General features: G+C 41.9%; 2 protein-coding genes across 2 annotated transcripts; one reads left to right on the top strand and one right to left on the bottom strand.

The window, feature by feature from the left end:
• Window positions 1-67: 67 nt before the first annotated feature.
• LOC134100645 (cGMP-dependent protein kinase 1-like) lies at window positions 68-25,228 on the bottom strand. Its single transcript, XM_062553996.1, has 20 exons — window positions 25,023-25,228; window positions 11,809-12,008; window positions 11,551-11,665; window positions 11,169-11,335; window positions 9,949-10,062; window positions 7,878-7,983; window positions 7,707-7,770; window positions 6,639-6,716; window positions 6,118-6,212; window positions 5,658-5,723; window positions 5,466-5,540; window positions 5,001-5,097; window positions 4,745-4,884; window positions 4,420-4,509; window positions 4,152-4,293; window positions 2,006-2,169; window positions 1,474-1,596; window positions 1,308-1,370; window positions 1,129-1,195; window positions 68-830 (listed from the first exon to the last, which is right to left on the bottom strand). Exons 2-20 carry the CDS (start codon window positions 12,002-12,004, stop codon window positions 732-734), a joined length of 2,061 nt encoding a protein of 686 aa, XP_062409980.1. The 5' UTR covers window positions 12,005-12,008; window positions 25,023-25,228; the 3' UTR covers window positions 68-731.
• LOC134100646 (EKC/KEOPS complex subunit LAGE3) lies at window positions 24,512-25,484 on the top strand. Its single transcript, XM_062553997.1, has 3 exons — window positions 24,512-24,580; window positions 24,822-24,950; window positions 25,072-25,484. The coding sequence occupies exons 1-3, from the start codon at window positions 24,534-24,536 to the stop codon at window positions 25,181-25,183; spliced, it is 288 nt and encodes a 95-aa protein (XP_062409981.1). The 5' UTR covers window positions 24,512-24,533; the 3' UTR covers window positions 25,184-25,484.
• Window positions 25,485-25,769: the final 285 nt, after the last annotated feature.

Consider the following 25,769-nt stretch of genomic DNA (forward strand, 5'->3'; position numbering starts at 1 on the left):
ATTTCATTCATATGGTCTTCACCTTTACAGAAAAGTTGGTTAGGTGACAACTTCCCATGTGCCATTCCTGAGGTCAATTCTACCACTCTGACAGTAGCTGTGTAAGCAGTTTTTGACTATTACCATTTCATAAACAATAACCACTTCATTCGCTGTGTATCACAACCAAGCTCTGGTACTGACAGGTAGAGCACTGTATACGCACACGTTTTTGTGTTATTTGGCATAAAAGTGTGAAAGTGACATATCAAACGTCGTCTGTTCAGCAGCAGTCTGCATGCTGAGTTATAACCGCGGCCCACTTTGTCTATTCTATCTGAAGCCAAAAGAACTCTAAATTTAGAAGCTGAATAGAAAATTGTAAGCAATGCCTGAGCAATGAACCTGTCCATTGTTGAGGAAGTATGCACAACAGGATGTCAGCTAAGCTGAACAGTATGCTACACCACAGACACAGAATAACTTAAAACTAAACCAACACGTGGAGCTTTTCTACCCCACGATACACAACACAACTGCCCTTATAGTCCACAAAATCAGAGAGATCATTCTGAATTGTGGCTGTATATTCAACATTGTCCATGTCCAAATGACCTTTCTGACGCAAGTGTCTTTCCGTTACTGAAGAAGACTGCTAGAGCACGTGTTGTCCTCATGTTCTTCAGAGACGGTGAGTCTGAATGTCTGAGTACTGTGTCACTCAGCACGTGCGGCGCCCTGGCGCAGTTCATTCAGAATTCCACTTCCCATCCCGTCTCTACGTCAGGTGGGGGCTCCTCCTGGTCGTCTGGGAAGGAGTCAAAGTTACTGGTGTCCAGAGGACCATCGACCTGCGTGAGAGAGATCACAATTACAGGGTCTGTTAAACTGATCAATAAAATAAACAACACACACAAATGTACAGTCACGTGACGATTAACAATATTGGGGGCAATGGCAATATGTTAAACTGGCAGAAATCCTCTAATCTAACTAAGATCCACCAACAGTGTCCCATTCATTGTACCGTACTCAGTTATGTAACCTGATTAAACACATTTCCTGACTGAGTGGTTTTACTCCAAGCATGCCCCGGTACATGAAAGTGGCTGCAGTGAAGTGAATGGATGTTGTGTAACCATCTCTTACAGTTGGCACAAAGGGAGCGGTAAGGGTGCCCTTGCGGATGCCATCCCAGTTGAACCCCTCGAACCATCTGCAAAACCGTCAGATTTATCATTAATGAATTCAAAAATATGTGTTAATAAAGATGTGTTTTAACTGGTGACTTTAGATTCATGTATAAAGCCGGTGGCCTGGCTTCGTACTTGTGCTTTTGAATGTCCTTCACTCCGTTCTTTTGATTCCCGATCCTCTCAGAAGGATTATCTCTGCAAAGGAAAGGAAAAACGGCTTACTATCCGCTCAGTGTGTGTGCGTGTGTGTGTGTGTGTGTGTGTTTCTGAATCTGAAAATGTGAATCCTTTCCAATACCTGCAGAGTTTCTTGATTAAATTAGCTGCACTTTTGGTGATTTTCTTTGGAAACTCCACCATATCAATTCCTCTGAGGATAATGTTGTAGGTCTTCATGGGGTCAGGGCCTGAGAAAGGTGGGCTGACGACCAGAGAGGAAAAGATCAGACGTAAACCAGGGAAGATATAAAAATAGGTCACACTCACACTGTTGCATGGTAAATACACTAACAGGGAAGCTACACCAGGTGCGTAACTGAAGCATTGCATCCGCAACAAGTAAAATCCATTTCAGAAGACTGCTCTATTTTTTTCGAATGCACGCACTGCTATCACATCTGGTGTAGCTACTTCCATTGATTATACTGGAAGCTAAATGTTGTAGCAGACGCAACGCGAACGAAAGGCTTCAGTTACGCGCCTGGTGTAGCTCCCCTGTAAGACACCTTTGACTTTATTCTACACATACCACACACCCTATTCCACACCTTGAGGCTTTTAAGCCAATTCATCTCAGCTCCTCAAACAGCTTAAACGATCGACCCACTCACCTCCCACTGAGGAGCTCAAAGACGAGGATGCCCAGGGACCAGCAGTCTGCAGACGCATCGTGGCCTTTGTTCAAGATGACCTCTGGAGCCACATACTCAGGGGTCCCACAGAAGGTCCATGTCTTTTTCCCAAATCCCACCTGCTTGGCAAAGCCAAAGTCGACCTACGGTGGGATATAAAAGTGACTTTAATCAAAAGGTTGATGAGCTGTAGAATCTTACAAGTGTAAATGTATATGTATTATTTTTTATTACTGTAAAGCACCTTCTGTAAACCAACTGTATACTAGTGTCTACACTGCACTATATATCCTGTCCTGTCTATGCAACACCTGTCCATACTTTGTATATCACACTGCATTTTTGTACTTCTGGTTAAATGCAAACTGCATTTTGTTGTCTTAGTACTTGTATTCTACACAATGACAATAAAGTTGAATCTAATCTAATATAATCTAACTAGAAATGCAATTCCAAGGAATTACCAGTGCATGAAAATGCAAAAATATATAGATAGATAATGTAGATATGGTTACTAAGGTGTAGCTAGGGTAAACATGGTGGTTGCATAGTTTAAAGACAGTTGATGTGTGAAGTTAGACAGTTTAAAGCTTAAACATTCCAGTTGTAACTTAACTAATGATTTCTAAAAGGTATGTTAAAATGTTATCTAACTATGTTAACAATGATAACCAGGTTGATTGGTTTACTTAGCTAATGATTTATAACAGTTATGGTAAAAAATGTTAACAATAATAACAATGTTAACTATGTTAACAATGTTAACCAGGTTGATTAGCTAACCTAGCTAATGATTTCTATCAGTTATGCTAAAAATGCTAACTATGCTAACTATGCAAACCAGGTTGATTAGCTAACTTAGCTAATCATTTCTAACAGTTATGCTAACAATGCTAACTAGGTTGATTAGCTAACTTAGCTAATCATTTCTAGCAGCTATGCTAAAAATGCTAACTATGCTAACAATGCTAACTATGCTAACTAGGTTGATTAGCTAACTTAGCTAATCATTTCTAGCAGCTATGTTAAAAATGCTAAATATGCTAACAATGCTAACTATGCTAACCATGCTAACTAGCTAACTTGCTACTGAGGACTTCTATTTTGAAACATTCGTTGATAGGGTATCCATGGCTGCCACTATCGGGAATAAAGAAGTTACTGTAGTAAAATCATGTTGGTTGCTATGGAAACGGTCATAAACGCTTGATTTTAATGGTTGCTATGTTGGTTGCTAGGTACATGGAGGTCTCATGTAGTTGACTGGAGGCATAGTTGATGATAGCTGACAGTTGGAATGGTTGAACAGTTAAATAGTTGAGTAGTTTCAATGGTTAAATGATTTAATAGTGTATTATTGCAGTGAGAACTTTTATTTTGAAACAGTTGTGGAAAGAGGAAACAGTTAACAGGATATGTAGTCTTCACAGAGAGATTGTATGCCTGAGCCTGAGAGAGAGAGAGAGCTGCTGCAGGTGGGGCTGGCCACCTGGCATAAGATTCTAATTGCTTAACGATCCGACTGTGATGTCATAGAGGCCAATGTTAAGTCTATGGGGAAATTTTTAATAGTTTTTAATTTTTAGTTTAAAAAGTATAAAAGTTACAAAGTTGAAAAATACTTATAGCATGCCCCTATTGAAGACCTACGTTGCAACGTTTGAATGAAGTTTCTAGGTTAAACGGTTCAAGCTGAATAGAAAAAATGAATTTGATCAGCGGAATAATAATAATAAGAAGAAGTTTTGGAAGAACAGTACAGTGCATTTTCATGCACTGTAAATATGTGGCCCATGTAATGATGAGTAGTTACAGTATAGGAATAAAATCGGACCAGGGAAGCCACTCCACAGCACACTTATGCAGCAGGGTGTCTAAAACAGACGCTGAATCTAAGCCCACAAGGTAGGTTATGTTCCACTGCTACTTAAAATCTGATTGAGTGTGGGATAATGCTTTGATCTTGCCAAGGAGACCTATGAGCTCAATGGTGTGGCTTTGTCTGTGTCCATTCACCAATGTAATGCACGATCTGTCTGAGGCCTTTCATCTATGTCCAAGCACTAGTGTTGTGAAGAACAGTATATGAAAGCACAATCTACTATAAAGGAGTCTGTCTGAATACCAGCTTGGCGTATCCACGATGATCCAGGATGATGTTTTCTGGCTTCAAGTCCCTGTATATGATCCCTCGACAATGAAGGAAAGCGAGCGCTTCAACCACACAGGCTGTGTAGAACCGCGTGGTGCCGTCATCAAATGACCCCCTAAACAACAATAACGATAACATAACAACATAACAACAGCAACGAAACCAGTAGTACAAGCTGCAATTGGAGAATATGCCAAATGCCTTAGAGTGGATTGGTGAGCAAAGCAAAACAGGTTTATACCGGTCTCTCAGAAGTGTCCACAGCTCTCCTCCCTGACAGGCTTCAAGCAACATGTACAGATATTTGGCATCTCGGAAGGTACGGTAAAGTCTGCAATGATGAACACAAATACACACCTTTTATTTACCTGTGGGTTGTCAAATATTAAACGTTATGATGAAAAACGAGTATGAATCTCATAACACTTTTGATTGAGCTTGGGCAACTTCTCTTTTGTAAATAGGCACAAACTACTGATCTTCTGAACTGCACCTGAGAGATATGCAATGCTACTATTCCTGCAAGCATTATTCGTTTTCTGACGGAGAGACTCCCTCTGACTCGCCTGACAATGAAGGGACTGTGGGCCTCCAGCATGATGCGTCTCTCCGACAGAATGTGGCCTTGCTGGCTGGTGTCAAGGATGTGTCGCTTCTTCAGCATCTTCATGGCAAATGAGCGACTGGGGTCATTCTTCAGCTGAACCTACACACGCAAAACACACACGCAATTCATTTCAATAACCATCAGAATTTCTGCGGCAGTACAAGTATTCGTAGGACTACTGAGGGTCACGCCACGCGTATCAAACGGGACTGTACCAACTCCACGCGACTGAAGCCACCCACTCCGAGTGTACAGATGATGTTGAAATCGCCGAGGGACAGTGTGGAGAAAAATGCAGCCTCAGCCTCCACCCTGTAAAAACAGAGATTTACAGTAAATGCTTACTGCAGATTTATATTGTTATTGACAAACACTGACCTCAGTGTCGCCAGAACCAGGCTGACCACACATCACCAGATGGCGGCTATTTGAGGACTAAAGTACTGGCCAGCCACATTTACCGATTAAATGGAAATTAGGCTATTTTCTATTTTGAAACTCTGATGTAGTTTGATGTAGTAAATATGTCAAAGAATGTCAAATTTAGACATGGCATGGAAAACCATGCTGAAGAAAGGCCTAAAGGCAAACACATGAACACAGTGAAATATTTCTGTGCAAATGCTGTTGGTTCATCCAGTTGAACATCATGATCTGTTTAGACCAGATGGAGCACTTACTTTTCCTTGACCTCTTCACTCTCATACACTTTATTGCTGACATTTTCCAGTCCCCCAATCAGTTGTTTGAATGACCTGTTTCAAAGACACAAACATAAAAACCATTGATGGAACATACCGTAGAGACAACTGTAAATGGAACGTGTTGGAAGCTTTTTGCGGCTTGCATGTAAATGTTCTGGATTTCCTCACTCTCTGTCGACGACGAGACAAGTGACATCTCTCACAGCTGTCACACTTGCAGTGCGTACATCTTCCCTAGAAAGAACACAGAAAATAGAAAGTTCACAGCTCCATCAAATCTCACCATCTCACCATGCCGGCTAAGAACACAATCATCTGATATTAGAAATGTAGTGTCCCTCCATTCATATTTACCACTAGCAAATAATAACAAATTAAGTTCAGGCATGCTTTGTTTAAAATATTTTAATAATAATGTCATTAGCCAGTCTGGAATGTTCTGTCGATAAATCAAAAGTCAAAACACTGTCTGCCTTCATTTACTCTAGGGCTATTTCCTTGCAAAGATGTCGGATGAATCACAGATTTCTTTTTGAAGACTTCTGGCTTCAGCTTTTGTGCTCAGTCATGAAGCCACAGCAAACAAAACATGTTTGTTTTCATCTAAACATTGCAATTATGTAGCTACCCCTTCAAGGCCTGTTCTCCAAACCAGTCGCCCCTGGAGAGTGCGGTCAGGAACACTGGCTCCTCGTTGGGACTTTTCTGTTGGGTGACCTTCACCTGTGAATGACAGTATTGTGAAAAAGTGACATGACGAATGCAAACGTATTAGCAAGCAGTTATACGATTCCTCTGTGCAGGGATTACCATGAATTCCTTTTGTTTGCACCAAATTCTCGACCATCTGAAGAGCTCTGTGGACTCCATGTGGGCTGGAAACAGCCATTTACAACATTTGGACATTTGCCTTTTGCAAACATTAGCCATCGGAATAACAAGCTCTAGCAAGATCCTCGAAGAAGGATACATTTTTTTGGTCCAGTATGTGGTGCAGCGTGTCTTTTAAAGGGCTTTTGAGAATATCTTCAATTTTCAATATACACAGCAAGGATGGGAGCTGTGTTTTAGGGTAGTTTATTGATTTTTGTGTGACCACATCAAAGTAAAAGAAATGACCCCCAGACAGTCCAGTGTCTCCCTTCTCACCTGGCCTTCACTGATGATAAAGAATGTGTCGCCTGTGGCCCCCTGTCGGATGATGTAATCTCCGTCGCCGTAGTGTGTCTGAGGGAGAGGGTGAAAGAGACACGCTCAGAAGCTGACTCACACAAAGGAACAAGATCAAGCAGAGCCACACAAACACAGAGCCGGGTGGAAGACGCTGGCTGTTTTTATTCAGATAAACGTCCTGTGGCACTGAAATTTAGCATTTCGCTGAGAAGGTTAATTTCTAACAACAATGTTATTACTGGATCATAATGGGATCAGTACAGCTTGTGAGGAATTACTTAGACTGGGTAATAATCATACAGATAGCTGTGGAGATGCCACAAAATGTACCCATTTGCAATTCCAACTCTTTGAGGCACATTCAAAACCATCATGATCAGCGAAAACCATCCATATTCTTGCACTGAGCAAACAAATATCCTATGTTCTGTCTATGTTCTGCAATTTGCAGTAAATGTAACAATAAGGGCTGATTGGCACAGACTGACACTGACACTGACACCAAATGACCAAATCAGATGAGAGGGTGACGTAATAGAATAGAATAGAATAGAATAGAATATATACTTTTTTGATCCCGTGAGGGAAATTCAGTTCTCTGCATTTAACCCAATTTAACCGAATTAGTGAATTAGAACAACACACAGCACACAGTGAACACACAGTGAGGTGAATCACACAACCCAGAGCAGTGAGCTGCCTGCCCAACCAGCGGCGCTCGGGGAGCAGTGAGGGGTTAGGTGCCTTGCTCAAGGGCACTTCAGCCGTGGACTGGTTGAGGATCGAACCGGCAACCCTCAGGTTACAAGCCCGAAGCCCTAACCAGTAGACCAAGGCTGAGAGAGCATGCTATAAGAGCATGCAGTTGGGTTTTATATCAAGCTCTTTTTTTGCACTTCAGCATCACTCAAAACCAAGGAAATGCAGCCGCAATGTTTATAAATAGACATCACACAATTAAAAATATTCCAGTCTATGCTAAAATGTAAATGAATATGTATATGAACTAAGGGGCTACTACCACACACAGGTAAAATACCCTACCTCCTCCAGAACATCGGCTACTTTGCTCAAAACATCCTCCGTCAAGCTCTTGAAGGAAGGCACACTGCACATATGAGGTGAACAGCAGTTAAGCTTCAAATGTGTGAAATAGTTCCACTATAACTGCAGACAAGGTGAGAACAGAGTGGGTCCAGTGCACACCGCATCTACCTGCGCAAGAACTCCATGTACTGCGAGTGCTTGATCAACCCTGTCCTCATCATAATAGTCTGGAAGCCCTGCCGGTCAATGGCCCACAGCTTGATATCGGTGAGTGCTTGAGAGGGTCAAAATGGCAAGAGATTGAAGGAAAGCAAAACAGTGGGAGTGAAAAGGAAAGAGAAAGAGAGAAAGAATTAGCATACGAACACACAATTTGCTGCAAATGTTACTCACAGTGAAATACAAAGTGCAGCAGGATAACATTGGTATACCGTCCTCGAGAAGCAGAGCATGCGTACGGTCAAGCTACAGTGCCATGTGGCAGCCTAGAGACATGCAAATCAAACAGCCATATCGATTTTATTGAGACGTTACATCACACTGCATAATAACACTCTTAGGACAGAATTATTTTCACTCAGACCAAGTGTTTATGAGAGAAATTCTCAAACCCCATTTTTGTAATTTGTCTTCTAATTATCTTATAATGAACATTTCTCTCTCTCTCTCTCTCTCTCTCTCTCTCTCTCTCACACACACACACACACACACACACACACACACACACACACACACACACACACACACACACACACACACACGCTTTTCAGCAAATAGCACTGTTGGGCAGAATCATAGTGCAGGAACATGATGTTTAAGTGAAATAGACAGAGTGCTCTCATCAAATGAACTGCTGATGTTATTCTGTGCTCTGCAATCACTCTCAGAGCTGCACAAGGAAAGAAGAATCAGTGGTCATGCATATATGTATTACAGAACATTTGTACTGGAAAGACACATGGAACAAGATGCAATAAAAATCAATTGCATTCAAAGGAAGACAAAGCCAACACAAAGGCATCAGTGAGCATAACAGATAAATGGAACTGTTTAGAAAATGAATGAGTATGGGGAGGCCAAGAGAGGAAAGTACAGGGGTAATGGCGAGAACAGAGCTAGCTATTTATTTTCAGTTTCACTAGAAGGGTTATTCAATCTCTGGAGTTTGCTATTCTCCCTCTAACCAGCAGCTGACCCTGAGCTTCAAGTAGCCTGCGCTCAGCCAGAATCATTCCTGCACAAAGCCATAAAATAGAGTGTGAGAGAGAGAGAGACAGAAAGAGACAGAGAGAAATGGAGAGAAAGAGAGGGAGAGGGAGACAGAGAGAGAGATATTTCTTGGAAAAAACATTGAGCAGTTTAATTGCGATCAAGGAGAGAATGACTGTCAGAAACATCTAGAAATAAACGGAAATGGTAACATCTTTCAGACTACTGATAAAAGCTGTGTGATTCGTATGTTTAGAAATTGTTCACACATTTCTAATGCTTTCAAATCATTATATTAACAACACTTTCACAAAGACAGTCTTTACATTTAATTTGACCATGAAGCATTTATCCAGCCTGGTCTACAGTAGAATATCAATTAGTTTCCTCCAGGAAATCAAATAGATACATTTTACCTGGAAGACAGCTCATTTCTACCTAATCAATCTTGTTAAGTAGTCGTGCCATGAAGGGCAAAGGATAGTACACCATGAACAAAGCAAAGATTGCACAGGACACCGAAGTCTCCAAGGTCTCAAGTAATCACCCATCGATAATTTCACTGGGCAAATCCAGTGCAAGATTGGATTTTATTGATGAGCTCAATCTTCAAAGTGGTGTTGAGGCTGGGGAGAGCATTTACCATCACCCTGGTGAAAATGTCCCTCCATTGTGGATAACACCACATGATTGGCCAGACAGTAAGTGTGATGGTGTCTGTGCCACTGCTAAATGGGCTGATTGAGAGTGTGGAGGAAGGGACTGGAGATGGAGGTTTGGACATCTGTGAATGTGTGTAAAGAGAGGGTCTGTGCCGGCAGGGACATGCGAGCGCGAAAGAGGACACGCAGCAGGACGACCGAGAAAGTCGGAGAGCGAAAGAGGAAAACACACGGCTGTCCTCTCCAATGCCGCCATGTTGTTGTGTGCGTGCACCATGCAATACAGCGGATCGATATCGCATTATCTGTGCACGCCTACCTGCAGATCAGCCTGGACAAGTACACCTTGATCTTTGCCGTGTTCCTACCTGTAACTGTGGCGGTGCGTGTGCAATTGTACAGGATGGCCAGCTCTCCGAACAGCTTTCCTGGCTCGATGGTGCACAGCTTCTGCCCACCTTTGGTCACCTCCACCTCCCCCTCTGCCAACGGCAACAGCACAAACACTTCACATTATGCTAAACAATACACAACAACTAAAAAACACAACGGTTCCATGGCAATAACAAAGCGTTTGAGTGAAGCATCATGCCTGTGGCAATGAAATGTGTGAGCAACAGAATGAACAGAAGGTGGGTGGTGATTGTGTAATACTTAATTGCAAGTCAGTTTCTCACCAACCAAAAACAGGGTGAAAAAAACACAGAATATTACTGAACAGCGTCTGTCTGTCACCTCTCTGTCACAAATGATGGAACAAAGCACATATCTCCGGAGAAGAACGCTCCTGTATCTAGCATGCATATACCCATTCACAGGTTATTGGTGAGGAAAGGGTAGGTTCAGTGTGTCAGATTCCTTATGCGCACAAGTGCACCCCATTAGTTCTGTGTGTTCGAGTGGAAGTGTGTGACTGTCAACCGGGCACAAAACAGGGATTAAGGGGGTTTAGTCATTGCGCTCAGATGAGACGACAGGAACAGATGACACCAGCTGCTCGTGACCTCAGCTAAGGTGCAAACGGCAGAGGCTGCAAGGTAGCAAAGTGAAACACACGGAGCCTTATGCTAAACAGCATCCTCCAATATGGAGACAAGTCTGCCATGGCAGCCAGTCATATGCTAATCATGTGACGAGTGCCTGAAGAGATCACACATCTACACAGAGGACCCATGATCATGAATAGCATTGAGAAGATCAGTGCAAATTCATAAAATGGCGTATCCCTTGTCCAAGCTCTGTCAAACTATCCAAATATCTCTGTGTTTGTCTTCAGCAAACAAGCTCAAATATTGTTCCAGTAAATTTGCTGATATTGGCAGTGGTTAAAAGAGGATGAAAAAGAAATGGCTCCTGCAATTTATGCGGTAATTCATCTTGGGTCATGCAGTCCCAGCTGTACTTCTGTAAAGTTTCCCTTAATTTAAAAATGATAACATTGTCCTACATTCCAAATACATGTGGAATGAGGGCACTTGAGAAGCCTATTACGACGCCAAGAAACAGCTTGGTAGCAGCCAATATCCATCAGTGTTTTTCACTATAGGCATCATTTTTAATATGCACCCCGAATATGCAACCCACTCACCTTCAAGCACATAAACAAGGGAGCCGTCGTCTCCCTCCTGAATGACACAGCACCCTTGGGCGACGGTCGTCGGATGCATGCAGTCCATGATGGTGAGGATCTGGCTCTGCTCCAGGTGCTTCATGAAATCGTTATCCAGGAGAGCTCTCTGAATCAACTCCGAGGACCTGAAAGAAGAACAAAGAGCCACGTCTGATCCTCTTCCTTCTGCCTCGTCTGTTCCACTAGAACATTCCTCACCTCAGCATCAGGAAAGCCGAGAGGGGGGATTACTACTATGTAACGTGACTGGCATTGGATCGCCCTCTTCTTCAAAAGGTCTATTGGTTAACGCACACATATTGTGGTGTGATAATATCGCCATGTGTAAACATTCTCTTACTCTTTGCTCTTGCTGTAGTTGGTGAGGGTGACATGGGTGAGCTGAGAGGGATCCAGGGCCGTGGGCTCTGCAGAGATGGCCTGCCGCTTGATGCGCTGAGGCTCGTCTGGGGGGGCTGGGGGCACACCTCCACCTGTGGAGGCATGAGATCGACTTCATACAGAATATTCTGACATTTCCGTGCATGCAAATAGTCACCGCCTGTGAGGATACCGTTACGATGAGCTGGAACTTTCTTGACATTCCGAGCGCTCTCACCCGAGGTGTCTGGTGGCCCCGAGGAGGACGACTGGCTGGCGGCGGAGCGGTGACGGTCCAGCTCTCCCTGGAGTTGCCTGATGAGGTCATCTTTAGTGTCCAGCTCCAGCTCCAACTCATCGATGAGGGCGTCGCGCTGTCTCAGCTCCTCGATCTTCGTCTGCAGGGCAAACTGGAGGTCTCTCAGGGTCCCCATGCTACTGTCACACAGACAGAGAGAGAGGGAGAGAGAGAGAGAGAGAGTGCAGGTTACACAGACATTTACATTGTACTGCATAATTGATCATTAGCACAGATATTAAGTGACCAATTCATGTGAATATGCAACCAGTACATCACTGCAAGGAAAAAGACTGAATTGCAAATAAGTTAAACAACTCCAATGCAGATACCTAGCTCAATACTCATTTGACTGACTAAAATAATCTGTCTCTCATCAGGCCAACCGCTACATTAGCAGATAAAAGGGTCGTATAGGAATAAGATCTCAGATGAGGATAAGCAGTCGTACCCTTACCTGAGTTGTTGCACGTTCGTCGAGTATCCTTCGGGTATCACTTCACCCACTCTTGGCGTTTTACGAGGCAACAATATCAAAGAGCGAGACGACGAGGAAAACGTGGAACTGAACGATGCAAAACCGCAATATATTTTAGATTATAAACTATCTGTAGCAAACTTCTCCTGCAGAAGTGACTAGACTCTCCTTCGCCGTCCGCTCCGTGTGCTTGGGCACGCATGTCGCTCGCAGTATCACCAGCAGATGCGTGCAGCTTTCCACCAGGTACTGCACAGCGCCACCGGGGACAGGGCTTTCATTCGACTCCACCTGACACTGCCCACAAGCTCTCGCTTTCCCGCTCCAGTTTTCACGGAGCTCAAATACGGCAACGCCTCCGAGAATAAAAAGACTTATATCCAATATAATTGGCCATCAGGTCTGACGTTCGTTCACCATTAGTGGCTAGTTTTGTAGCATACATCTTGGCCTTGGGCTATATACTCCATTCATGTCGAATAATATAGGATAGTTATCTTAAACAATTAAGATGAGAAAGCTACTTAATGCAATATTTTTCTATATTTTATCATGCCTATGTAATTGTTTACTGTTGTTAATTGTTGTTTTTTAAGACCTAAACCACAAGCATGTACTATGGGTTTCTCATACATAAAGTAAAACATGGATGAATCATAGCCAGATATTTGGGTTCACATGCGGTTGCAATCTCCAAGCAACCAGGTTGTGGTTTACCAAAAGCTGATGAATGTTATGTTATTTAGTTCCACCTTAATAAGCTCTACCTTAAAGTCCCTGCAAACTAAATATACAAATGTATTTCAAGTTTGTCACATCATAAAAATTGTGTCATTGCACTCAGAAGTGTTACATTTAGGCTTCAAAATCATGAAAATGTGAGAGGCAGGCTATAATCTGCTCCCACTGTTTAGAGCCCCTTTCACATTCAGAAACGATACATTAGCGTTTAAGAAATAGCGGGTTCAGGGGATTTCGCAATGTGAAAGGTAGACGTGTTCTGGTCCCGGGGTTGTCTGAAGCCGGTTTCAGAGGCGAGTTATGGGAGGCGTTGCCTAGCAGCACGTCACACGCAATTTGGGAGTGAACAAGCATGCCTTGGACCTCGGAGATAAACTGATAAACACAACTGTCATGCTAGTTCTACGTGGTTTAGCTTCCAAATGATGGCGGGCCACTTGTTATGTTATTTGAATGCCAAATGAGGTCCTTTTGTCTGTCGAAGTCATATTTCAGTGTGCTGAGTCCTGAACAACTTCTGCTCTGACAGTTAGCTCGTTGGCTAGTTAGCTATCATTAGGCAAACTTTCTGGCTGCTGGCAGCAGACGGTTTTGGTAACCTAGCAACAATAAACACTTGACCGAAGTGCTGAGAAAAGGAGGTTCAGGGCACTCTCAGCATAAAAAACGTGATTGTTGGACACACATACAGTGCCTATAGAAAGTCATCATACCCTTTTGAAATAGTTACTTTTTTTTGTCTTACAGCCTGAAATCAAAACCTATTTTAAAAACAATCTTTTTCAGTTTTATTCACAAATTTAGCTGTACAACATCAAAATAATGAAAAAAAAGTCAACAGTTCTGAAAATTAATAAAAAATTAAAAACTAGAATAACAGGGTTGGAAAAGTCATCATACCCCTGACTTAATACTTTGTAAAGCTTCCTTTTGCTTTCATTACAGCCATCAATCTGTTTGGATATGTCTCTATTATAGCTTTGCACACCTAGATAGGGGAATATTTGCCCAATTTTTTGTGCGGAAATGTTAAAATTTAGTCAAATTCTGTAGGGAATGGCGATGGACTGCTCTCTTCAAGTCAATCCACAGATTTTCTATAGGATTTAAGTCAGGGCTCTGATTTTGCCACTCAAGGATATTCACCATCCTATCCTTAAGCCACTGCTTTGTTCTTTTGGCAGTATGTTTAGGATTATTGTCGTGTTGGAAGGCGAATGACCTCCCCATCCTCAGCTGTCTAGGAGAGGGACGCAGGTTTTCCTCAAGAATCTGGGTGTACTTGGCAGCATCCATTTTCCCTTCTATCCTGACCAATTGCCCAGTCCCCGCTGAAGAGAAACATCCCCAAAACATAATGTTGCCCCCGCCATGCGTCACAGTAGGTATGGTGTGTTTTGGGTGTGTTTGGGTGTGTATACTGTGTTTGGTTAGCGCCTGGAGCTCAGTCCAAAAACTTCAATCTTAGTCTCCAAAAAGTTCGATCTTAGTCTCATCTGACCATAAAAGCTTTTTCCACATGGTAGCAGAATATTCCAGATGTGTTTTTGCACTGAACTCCAAGCGCAATGTTTGGCGAAAACCAACACAGTACACCACCCAAAACACACCATACCTAGTGTGAAGCATGGTGGGGGCAACATTATGTTGTGGGGATGTTTCTCTTCAGCGGGGACTGGGCAATTGGTCAGGATAAAAGGGAAAATGGATGCTGCCAAGTACACCCACATTCTTAAGGAAAACCTGCGTCCCTCTCCTAGACAGCTGAAGATGGGCAGGTCATTCGCCTTCCAACACGACAATGATCCAAAACATACTGCCAAAAGAACAAAGCAGTGGCTTAAGGATAGGATGGTGAATATCCTTGAGTGGCAAAGTCAGAGCCCTGACTTAAATCCTATAGAAAATCTGTGGTTTGACTTGAAGAGAGCAGTCCATCGCCATTCCCTACAGAATTTGACTACATTTTAGCATTTCTGCACGGAAAATTGGGCAAATATTCCCCTATCTAGGTGTGCAAAGCTATAATAGAGACATTTCCAAACAGATTGATGGCTGTAATGAAAGCAAAAGGAAGCTTTACAAAGTATTAAGTCAGGGGTATGATGACTTTTCCAACCCTGTTATTCTAGTTTTTATTTTTTTATTAATTTTCAGAACTGTTGACTTTTTTTTCATTATTTTGATGTTGTACAGCTAAATTTGTAAATAAAACTGGAAAAGATTTTTTTAAAAATGGGTTTTGATTTCAGGCTGTAAGACAAAAAGAGTAACTATTTCAAAAGGGTATGATGACTTTCTATAGGCACTGTATATTAGTAGGGTAGGAAGGGGGGGTTCACCTGCACCCGAAAGGTATATTTTTTTAACCTAGTTTTTTGTAATCCTTAAGGTGTCTAGTAAAGGAATTTTGATGTTCCCCATGCAAATTATTGTCCCATATGTGATTTTTTTGTACCATCTTTTGTGTCTTTGCTTGATTTTCGGGTTTAAAAAATGAAAACTTTAAATGTACATAGAATCTGAACAATACATCCTACAGACACAATCCACCCCATTTTCTCTTCGTCTTTGCATGAGGAATTGATCGATATGAGGATTGTCATGATTAGATGATGTATGGTGCCTAAAAACTCAAATAAGCACCAAGAAATTGAAAGAAAATGGTGACATTGGCTCACTGAAACTCCTCCCCTATGGACCCTGTTGATATATGTTTTCTAACTTTTGTATTTTTACAATCTTTAAGATGTCTAATAACCAAATGTTGTTGATCCCTACTTGAAATATTGTCACATGTTGGTCCAAATGAACTTCTCCCATAATAAGGCATTACTATTCAAACCATTGTATTGGTATTATATGTATTGAAACAAAACAGAAAAAACACTCATATAATCAAATATGTGTATATGTAGGGTATAACAAATCCCCATTAGAATAAACTGAAATATAAAAAAGTGATTCTTATCAAAGGTCAAAAAGGTCAAGGGCAATGATGTCCATTCATCATGCAGCATGTCTTAATAATCAATCTCTTGCTCCTCATGTTCTCCACCATCTCCTTGACTGTTTCCTCTAGTATGTCAGTGAGTGAAGTGAGGAGGATAGGTCCACAAAACCACACTGGTTCCAGGGTACCTTCTTCTGTCTTTTCACAGCCTTGGCCAGGATCATGGGGCTTGGAACACCAGAATAGCGCTATGGCTGATCTCTTGTATGGCTAGACGGTGGTTGACACAGTTGATGTGTGGGACCAGGTTGTCTCTGCAGGGTGGGAGTTGGGACAGATCCACCTTGGATCTGGTGGTAAGCTAGCCTGGACACCAGACTCTCTTCTTCGCAGAGAGTCTGGCCTAGCGCCATTTGCAAACGTTCATTTTCTGGTTTGTGGACACTTGCCTGAAGTTTGAATTCATTGGAGTTCATTCGCTAACGTTTGGAAATGACGTATGATAGATAGATAGATAGATAGATCAATAAAGTACTGTATCTATTTATCTATGATAACCACGGGGGACACAACGATAACGATAGGCTTGAAACTTAAATGTAATATCTCTTGAGAACGCCCTCTGATTGGGCGGAGATGCATTTGCCGGGGTAAACCAAGCTGTATCAATACCTATGTTCAGCATTAATTGTCATTACATGCTACAGAATATCTGACTGAAAATACTCACTTGAAGGTTGCATGGTACTTTGGATTACTCTGCAGCTTTTTTAACGGCCCAACCTTTCCTTTGCCTCTAAAGGTACTTGTAACGTCTTCCCCTGTGAAGACGTAGAGGCCAAGTATTGTTGTGTAGTAGTCTGCCCCCTTACATTCTGCTAGTTCGCTGACATTTAGGATCCACCTGTATTTTCCTGTCCCAATATCGACGTAGATGGTCAGCGGGATGGATTTGGCGTGGTGTAGGAGGATGAAGAAAATGTCTGTGTCTGGAGTTCTCACCACAGCCACCTTGTGCCCCAGTTAAGTGGCATACAGCAGGTACAGAACAACCCAGGTGTCAGTCTCTTCCTGGCTAGACTTCAGCTGAGGTATCTCACATGTGGTCACCTGAAGCAAGTTATTGAGTAAGGTGTGCTAGTAGCCTATATAATGAGACACAATTTTATCAGTTTCTCATGTGTAACTGGGCTTGGCTAAATATTTTCCAAAAGTTTCCAAGAAAGACTCACATTGCCATCCGATGACTCCAACTGATATGCTTTGCCTTCAACGACTACCACTGCTGTTCCACATTTCTCCAGGCGTGATGCAGATGCATTGCTGCCCTATACTCAAGTGGCAGTTTACAGAGTTGTCTTGTTCATTTGCCAAGAAGAGTTTAAAGTCACTTGGCCTCCTTGTTGCTGGACCACCTATGATGTACCGCTGGGACACGCCACGACGGAATCTCTCCTGAGCTTTAACGGAACCATTATGGTAGGAGTCTGTTGAGAAGACAAAATCCTTCCTAGCCTCCATATGGTCAAGGGACTGAAGAGAAATTTCCTCGAATAATGGTGAGACGAGCAGTTCTGCGGTACTCACTCTTCCCAGTTCCTCCTAGCCTAGGCACAGCTGATGGGTTCTTCAATAAGACCAACAAGGCTGAAATGCCTCACTACTTGATGAAAGACACTCCTGAAGATGTGCCTTATCCAAATGTTGCTTTCTACATCCAGTATGGCAATGCACTCTTTCATGCCTTGAGGAACCTCTAACCAACATTCGAGGAAATTTGTCTCCAGTCCCTTGACCATATGGTGGCTAAGAAGCATTTTGTCTTCTCAACGGACTCCTACCATAATGATTCCGTCATGGCGTGTCCCAGCGGTACATCATACATCATAGGTGGTCCAGCAACAAGGAAGCCAAGTGACTTTAAACCCTTCCTGACAAATGAACAAGAGTAAGACACAACTCTGTAAACTGCCACTTGAGGTATGGGGCAGCAATGCATCTGCATCACGCCTGGAGAAATGTGGAACAGCAGTGGCAAAGCATATCAGTTGGAGTCATCGGATGGCAATGTGAGTCTTTCTCAAAAACTTTTGGAAAATATTTAGCCAAGCCCAGTTATACATGAGAAACTGATAAAATTGTGTCTTATTATATAGCCTACTAGCACACCTTACTCAATAACTTGCTTCAGGTGACCACATGTGAGATACCTCAGCTGAAGTCTAGCCAGGAAGAGACTGACACCTGGGTTGTTCTGTACCTGCTGTATGCCACTTAACTGGGGCACAAGGTGGCTGTGGTGAGAACTCCAGACACAGACATTTTCTTCATCCTCCTACACCACGCCAAATCCATCCCGCTGACCATCTACGTCGATATTGGGACAGGAAAGTACAGGTGGATCCTAAATGTCAGCGAACTAGCAGAATGTAAGGGGGCAGACTACTACACAACAATACTTGGCCTCTACGTCTTCACAGGGGAAGACGTTACAAGTACCTTTAGAGGCAAAGGAAAGGTTGGGCCGCTGAAAAAGCTGCAGAGTAATCCAAAGTATCATGCAGCCTTCAAGTGAGTATTTTCAGTCAGATATTCTGTAACATGTAATGACAATTAATGCTGAACATAGGTATTGATACATTGTGACATTGTAATACTATAATTACTTATGTCCTCAGAAAACTTGGTGACCAGTGGTCTTTGGAGTCAGATGTGGTGGAGGACATCAAGGCATTTACATGTCTAATGTATGGCCAGGCCCGTGAAGAATCTATTAACAATGTGTGCAGCATCATGCTGAAAAGAATGATTGGGGAGGATGAGACGCTTCCCATTAGCCTGGCCCCCGCCTGACTACGTACTTCCGCTCATTTACATCTCTCTCCATATTCCGTCTGGCACAGCTTCATCAAGCTTGGTTTACTCCGGCAAATGCATCTCCGCCCAATCAACGAACAGAGGGCGTTCTCATGAGATATTACATTTAAGTGTCAAGCCTATCGTTATCGTTGTGTCCCCCGTGGTTATCATAGATAGATAGATACTTTATTGATCTATCTATCTATCTATCTATCTATCATACGTCATTACCAAACATTAGCGAATGAACTCCAATTAATTCAAACTTCAGGCAAGTGTCCACAAACCAGAAAATGAATGTTTGCAAATGGCGCTAGGCCAGACTCTCTGCGAAGAAGAGAGTCTGGTGTCCAGGCTAGCTTACCACCAGATCCAAGGTGGATCTGTCCCAACTCCCACCCTGCAGAGACAACCTGGTCCCACACATCAACTGTGTCAACCACCGTCTAGCCATACAAGAGATCAGCCATACCGCTATTCTGGTGTTCCAAGCCCCATGATCCTGGCCAAGGCTGTGAAAAGACAGAAGAAGGTACCCTGGAACCAGTGTGGTTTTGTGGACCTATCCTCCCCACTTCACTCACTGACTTACTGGAGGAAACAGTCAAGGAGATGGTGGAGAACATGAGGAGCAAGATTGATTATTAAGACATGCTGCATGATGAATAGACATCATTGCCCTTGACCTTTTTGACCTTTGATTAGAATCACTTTTTTATATTTCAGTTTATTCTAATGGGGATTTGTTATACCCTACATATACACATATTTGACTATATGAGTGGTTTTCTGTTTTGTTTCAATAATTAGAATACCAATACAATGGCTTGAATAGTAACTCCTTATTGTGGGAGAAGTTCATTTGGACCAACATGTGACAATATTTTAAGTAGGGATCATCAACATTTGGTTATTAGACATCTTAAAGATTGTAAAAATACAAAAGTTAGAAAACATATATCAACGGAGTCCATAGGGGAGGAGTTCCAGTGAGCCAATGTCACAATTTGTGTGCATTTTTTGGTGTTTATTTGAGTTTTTATGCACCATACATAATCTAATCATGACAATCTTCATACCTATCAATTCCTCATGCAAAGACGAAGAGAAGATGGGGTGGATTGTGTCTGTAGGATGTATTGTTCAGATTCTATGTACATTTAAAGTTTTCATTTTTTATACCCGAAAATCAAGCAAAGACACAAAAGATGGTACAAAAAATCACATATGGGACAATAATTTGCATGGGGAACATCAAAATTCCTTTACTAGACACCTTAAGGATAACAAAAAACTAGGTTAAAAAAATATACCTTTCGGGTGCAGGTGAACCCCCCCTTCCTACCAGACTATATATATCTATGGACATAGCAGCTAAGTCTCTTGTGTGTTTCCTGTATTTTAACCTCCTGCCTGGCCAAATACGTCATCAGTCACACACCCCTAATAGCGGGGTTGACCTCTGTTCCTTTCATATTCAACACGGCTCGGCTCTGATACTACCCCCCGAGACGGGTTGGATTGCCGAGGCGGGTTGACTCCCCACCCCGTGTCGTCAATGTGAAAGGAACAGCCTTAACGTTAAATTCGGCTGATTTAGCGTTAAATTCGGTGAATGTGAAAGGGGCTTAGGTCTGCTGCTGACTGACATGCCTCAACTATCTGAACATATATAGTCTTGAATTTTCCCTTGGGGATCAATAAAGTATCTATCCATCTATCTATCTATCTATCTATATCTAGTCTCAACAATTCTCTAAACCAGCTGATTTGATTCAGCTGACAGCTGATTTTTATCTTCTTTTTAACCGAATACATCTTGGATTTTGGTTTCCAGGATCTTTCAAATTGTGGCATCCAGGCAAGCTACATTATGGATGTTAAACCATGGCAAAGACTCTGGCTACTTCTCAAGCAGACACTCTGGACCTAACTCACTCACCGAGATTATGGAAATCAGCCAATGTTAAAATCACCGCTAAGGGCCTAAGGAATATATATGGACTTTTACTTAGGGGTGTGTCCACCTGTCCACACAGCTCTTAGGGGGAGGGGTTATGCTAGTGGGGGACTCATTTGATCTCCTTTTTAGGACAGCGCAAAAACGTGAGCATACAAAATGCTGATATACTGTTTAATGCTCTAACTCCACAATTAAGTGATTATTGCCTACCAATATGGTCTCTCACCACAAAGGAAGTTACAGAACCCATCGCACGGTCATTATCGAGCTCTGAAGATCCACTGAATAATCGTCCTAAATGGACGCACCATTGCACTGCACTTTCTCAATCACATGCTCTGTCTTTTCAAAATTCTATTTACAGTCACGCTATCTCGTTTTATTTTCAACTTCAACAGAGCACCTCACGAACACTCATCTCTCTTTTACCAACACACATATGCCTCAAGTGCATGTCACTAGGTCCGTTTCCACAGCACATCAAGAGTGTGCAGGGGGGTGGGTCAGGGATGCCAGACACCACTGTTGAGCCTTCTTGACGTGTCTTGGGCCTATTTCAATGCTCACACTGATGAAGGAAGGTACCTACTTGATTGGCTACAGTGGGAAATTCCTTTCTAATATCACAAGGAATTTGACATCACCTCTAAGCATATCTGAAACAAATCTCTGATTTGACAGGGTCTTTAATTGTGAATATTACTTACTCACTTTGGGTAAATATCATAACCATAACTTGAAACATGACTATATGGCACACTTTTTTAAACCTCTCTCACACACAAATCAAAATATCACACCAATTCAACAAAATTGCAAACAATATTTGACTTAGTTACCGGAGCATATTTGCACAGAGCATAAAGCAGTCAGACTAATACTGATATGGCAAAAAAGCAGAGCAAAAAAGTGTTAAAGGCATCAATTATAACTAGAAATGCAATTCCAAGGAATTACCAGTGCATGAAATGCAAAAATAGATAGATAATGTAGATATGGTTACTAAGGTGTAGCTAGGGTAAACATGGTGGTTGCATAGTTTACAGAGAGTTGATAGTGTGAAGGTAGACAGTTTAAAGCTGAAACATTCCCAGTTCTAACTTAACTAATGATTACTATTCATGTTAAAATGTTAACTATGGCAACAATGATAACCAGGTTGATTGGTTAACTTAGCTACTGATTTCATGCAGTAATGGTAAAAATGTTAACTATGCTAACTATGCTCACAGTGCTAACCAGGTTGATTAGTTAACTTAGCTAATGATTTCTAGCAGTTATGCTAACTATGCTAGCAATGCTAACTATGGTAACAATGCTAACTTAAACTAACAATGCTAACCAGGTTGATTAGCTAACTTAACTGATGATTTCTAGCAATAATGTTAAAAATGCTAACTATGCTAACAATGCTACAATTGCTAACAATGCTAACCAGGTTGATTAGCTAACTTAGTTGATGTTTTTTGCAGTTATGCTAAAAATGCTAACTATGTTAACTATGCTAACCATGCTAACTAGCTAACTTGCTAGTGAGGACTTTTATTTTGAAACATTTGTTGCTAGGGTATCCATGGTGGCCACTATCAGGAAACAAGAAGTTACTGCAGTATAATCATGTTGGTTGCTATGGAAACGGTCATAAACGCTTAATTTTAATGGTTGATATGTTGGTTGCTAGGCACATGGAGTTTCCGTGTAGTTGACTGGAGGCATAGTTGATAACTGACAGTTGGAATGGTTGAACAGTTAAATAGTTGAGTAGTTACAATGGTTAAAGGATTTAATAGTGTATTATTGCAGTGAGGACCTTTATTTTGAAACAGTTGTGGATAGAGGAAGTAGTGAAACAGGATCTGTAGTCTTAATGAGATTGTATGCTTAAAGCCTGAGACAGAAGGTGCCTCTCATATAGTGTTTACGCGGCCTCTCTCGCTCCTCGATCCTCACTGATCTTTCTTTATGTAGATCATTGAGGAGCGAGGAGCGAGGGAGGGCATATAAACGCTGCTTGAGAGGCACCCACAGTAAATACTTTAAAAGTTGTATGTAGATAGTCTAATTAATGTTGATAGACAGAATGTTTAATGGATGTTGATAGGCAGATTGTTTAATAGATATTGATTGACAGTTTAATGGGTGGATGAGTGAATGGTCTGAAGAAGATGAATGGATAGAAGGTTGGATGGAATGTGCCTTATATTCTTGTTAAGAGAGACACTGATACAGCTCTCTGAGAGTAGTTGATACAGGTGTAATCAATTTAACTGGCTAGTCTTAAGAGAGCCAGAGTGTAGAGATACCTGAGCCTGAGACGGAGTAGATTTTTAAAAAGTTGAATGTAGATCGTCTAATTAATGTTGATAGACAGAGAGTTTAATGGATGTTGATAAACAGTTTAATGGGTGGATGAGTGAATGGTCTGAAGAAGATGAATGGATAGAAAGTTGGATGGAATGTGCCTTATATTCTTGTAGAATGGAGAGACACAGCTCTCTACTGAGAGAGTAGTGGATACAGATACAGGTGTAATCAATTTAACTGGCTAGTCTTAAGAGAGCCAGGCCTGAGACAGAGTAGATTGTTTCAAAGTTGAATGTAGATTGTCTAATTGATGTTGATAGGCAGACTGTTTAGAATGGGTGGATGAGTGAATGGTTTGAAGAAGATGAGTGGATAGAAAGTTGGATGGAATTAGGAAGACTTATGTTGATACCGTTGATACAGGGGAACAGAAAATGTAGTCTCAAGAGAGCCAGTTTAAAGCCTGAGAGAGAGAGAGAGAGAGAGAGAGAGCTGCTGCACCTGGACTGGCCACCTGGCGTAACATGAAACAGTTAACAGGATATGTAGTCTTCACAGAGAGATTGTATTCTTAAAGCCTGAGAGAGAGAGAGAGCTGCTGCAGGTGGGGCTGGCCACCTGGCATAAGATTCTAATTGCTTAACGATCCGACTGTGATGTCATAGAGGCCAATGTTAAGTCTATGGGGAAATTTTTAATAGTTTTTAATTTTTAGTTTAAAAAGTATAAAAGTTACAAAGTTGAAAAATACTTAGCAGCCTTCCCCTATTTAAGACCTACGTTGCGACGTTTGAATGAAGTTTCTAAGTTAAACGGTTCAAGCTGAATAGAAAAAATGAATTTGATCAGCGGAATAATAAGAAGAAGAAGAAGAAGCCTTGGAAGAACAGTACAGTGCATTTTCATGCACTGTAATAAAAGGCAGGACATGTCTTGATTAATCCCCCTTCTATAAATCTGCAGAGAACGTATTGGTGGGAATTTGAGTCACATAATGGATATCAGGTGAGGTCACAGCAATATGACTGAATATGCTCTTTCAAGTTGGTGTGCTCACAGGAGTGGTCACTGGTCTGTGTGCTCATCATGCAGGAGGGATACAAGGTAGGCGCTCAGGCCTTAGTTGATGCCTATTGCTTTTATGTCGTTAATTTCAAGTTTTGTGAAAGTTCACTGCACATTTAAGATTTTTAAGGTAATGTATCAGACCAGTAAAGTAAACACAACGCACAGAAATGTGAATCCGTATCCAGGAGGCACTGAGTTGATGGGGCCTACTGTCTATGGACCTTTTGTATCCAGTAGGTGGCGATATGAGCTTAAAGCGCACCGTCCTCCAAAATCATACAAAGCAGCAGAAGAAAAAGATGGCGGAAGATGTGTCTGCAAACCATGCACAGCAAAAGCTGGGATTGTATCTTTTTTAGATAAAGCAAAGTTACCAAGGATATGTGCTTTCTTTTCTTGCGCTTTTCGTTATAACTCCTAACTATAACAATGATAATTGTTATGTTTAGCTTTTACATAATCTCTCAAAGGGTACCATGCTTGTACACTAACGTGAGTTACTGTTATTAGGCACTGGGTGTCTCGGTTGACCATTTTCAGGTACTGAAACCGTATTAAAAGTTATCAAGTGCCTTGACTTCTTGCAGTAACTTGGATGTTCCCTTCCCCTCTGCACGCGAGGCTTCCATTGCTCTGAACACTCTGTCACCGGATCGTGAGCCAAGAAAAGGAGGAATTTCTAAGGAACTTGTGGCAGTGGGCAACGTGTTATCAGTGTTGGTCAAGCTCTTCAAATTCGTTTTATCTTATCTTATTTACATCCGATGTTACTGCATTGTGCTACTCACGTTTGTTAGCCATGGTCTACATTTCCATGCCCATGTTTATCTTTTACAGTCGATGGACCGCAGATGAGGCTCGCATTCTCCGCGTCTCAGTTGGATCTTTCCTGGATCACCTGACCTTGGTATTGGAAACTATGGATGCGTTTGGACCCCCGGTACCTTAATAAGCCTGGGTCTTAAGATGAGAAAAAGCTGAACGAATGGAGACACACGTGAATAGCAGAGGAAGGTGATGTGCAGCTTGTCAGATGTCGGTTTCCTTCAAGGCAGTGCATCTCCCATTGTGTCCAGTAGGCTATTGTTAAATGGGTAATGATCTGTTTGGCTGTAGGCCTATCTGGTGATCCAAATGGATCTGGACACAGAGACTTTGTGTTTATTTTATATGAGGATGTGTTGGATCATTTCATGAGGCGAAACAGGTTGCATATAAATAATAAATCCTGTTTATTGTCATAACAGTCAGATATTCTTGCTTTTTTTTACTGTGTTTTTGGCAGATAGTCTAGACACAGCCCAGTGCTAAAACCAGAATTCTTGAGCAGAACCCACCTCAAAACAGGGCCCAATCTTTCTGAAGCTGGCATAGGAGGAGGCAAGGGGCGGACAGGAGGGAGCGAAGAAGCTAAATTCTTATGTGTCAAGGGAAAATATACTAATACCACCTAATTTGAATTAAGGCAGTAGGCTATACAATATCTAAGAGTGGCTCAGTGTGCTTAGCGGTTAACAGTTTTTGTATCCCTGCAG

This window comes from Sardina pilchardus, chromosome 14, assembly GCF_963854185.1.
Source record: "Sardina pilchardus chromosome 14, fSarPil1.1, whole genome shotgun sequence".
NCBI classification, from domain to species: domain Eukaryota; kingdom Metazoa; phylum Chordata; class Actinopteri; order Clupeiformes; family Clupeidae; genus Sardina; species Sardina pilchardus.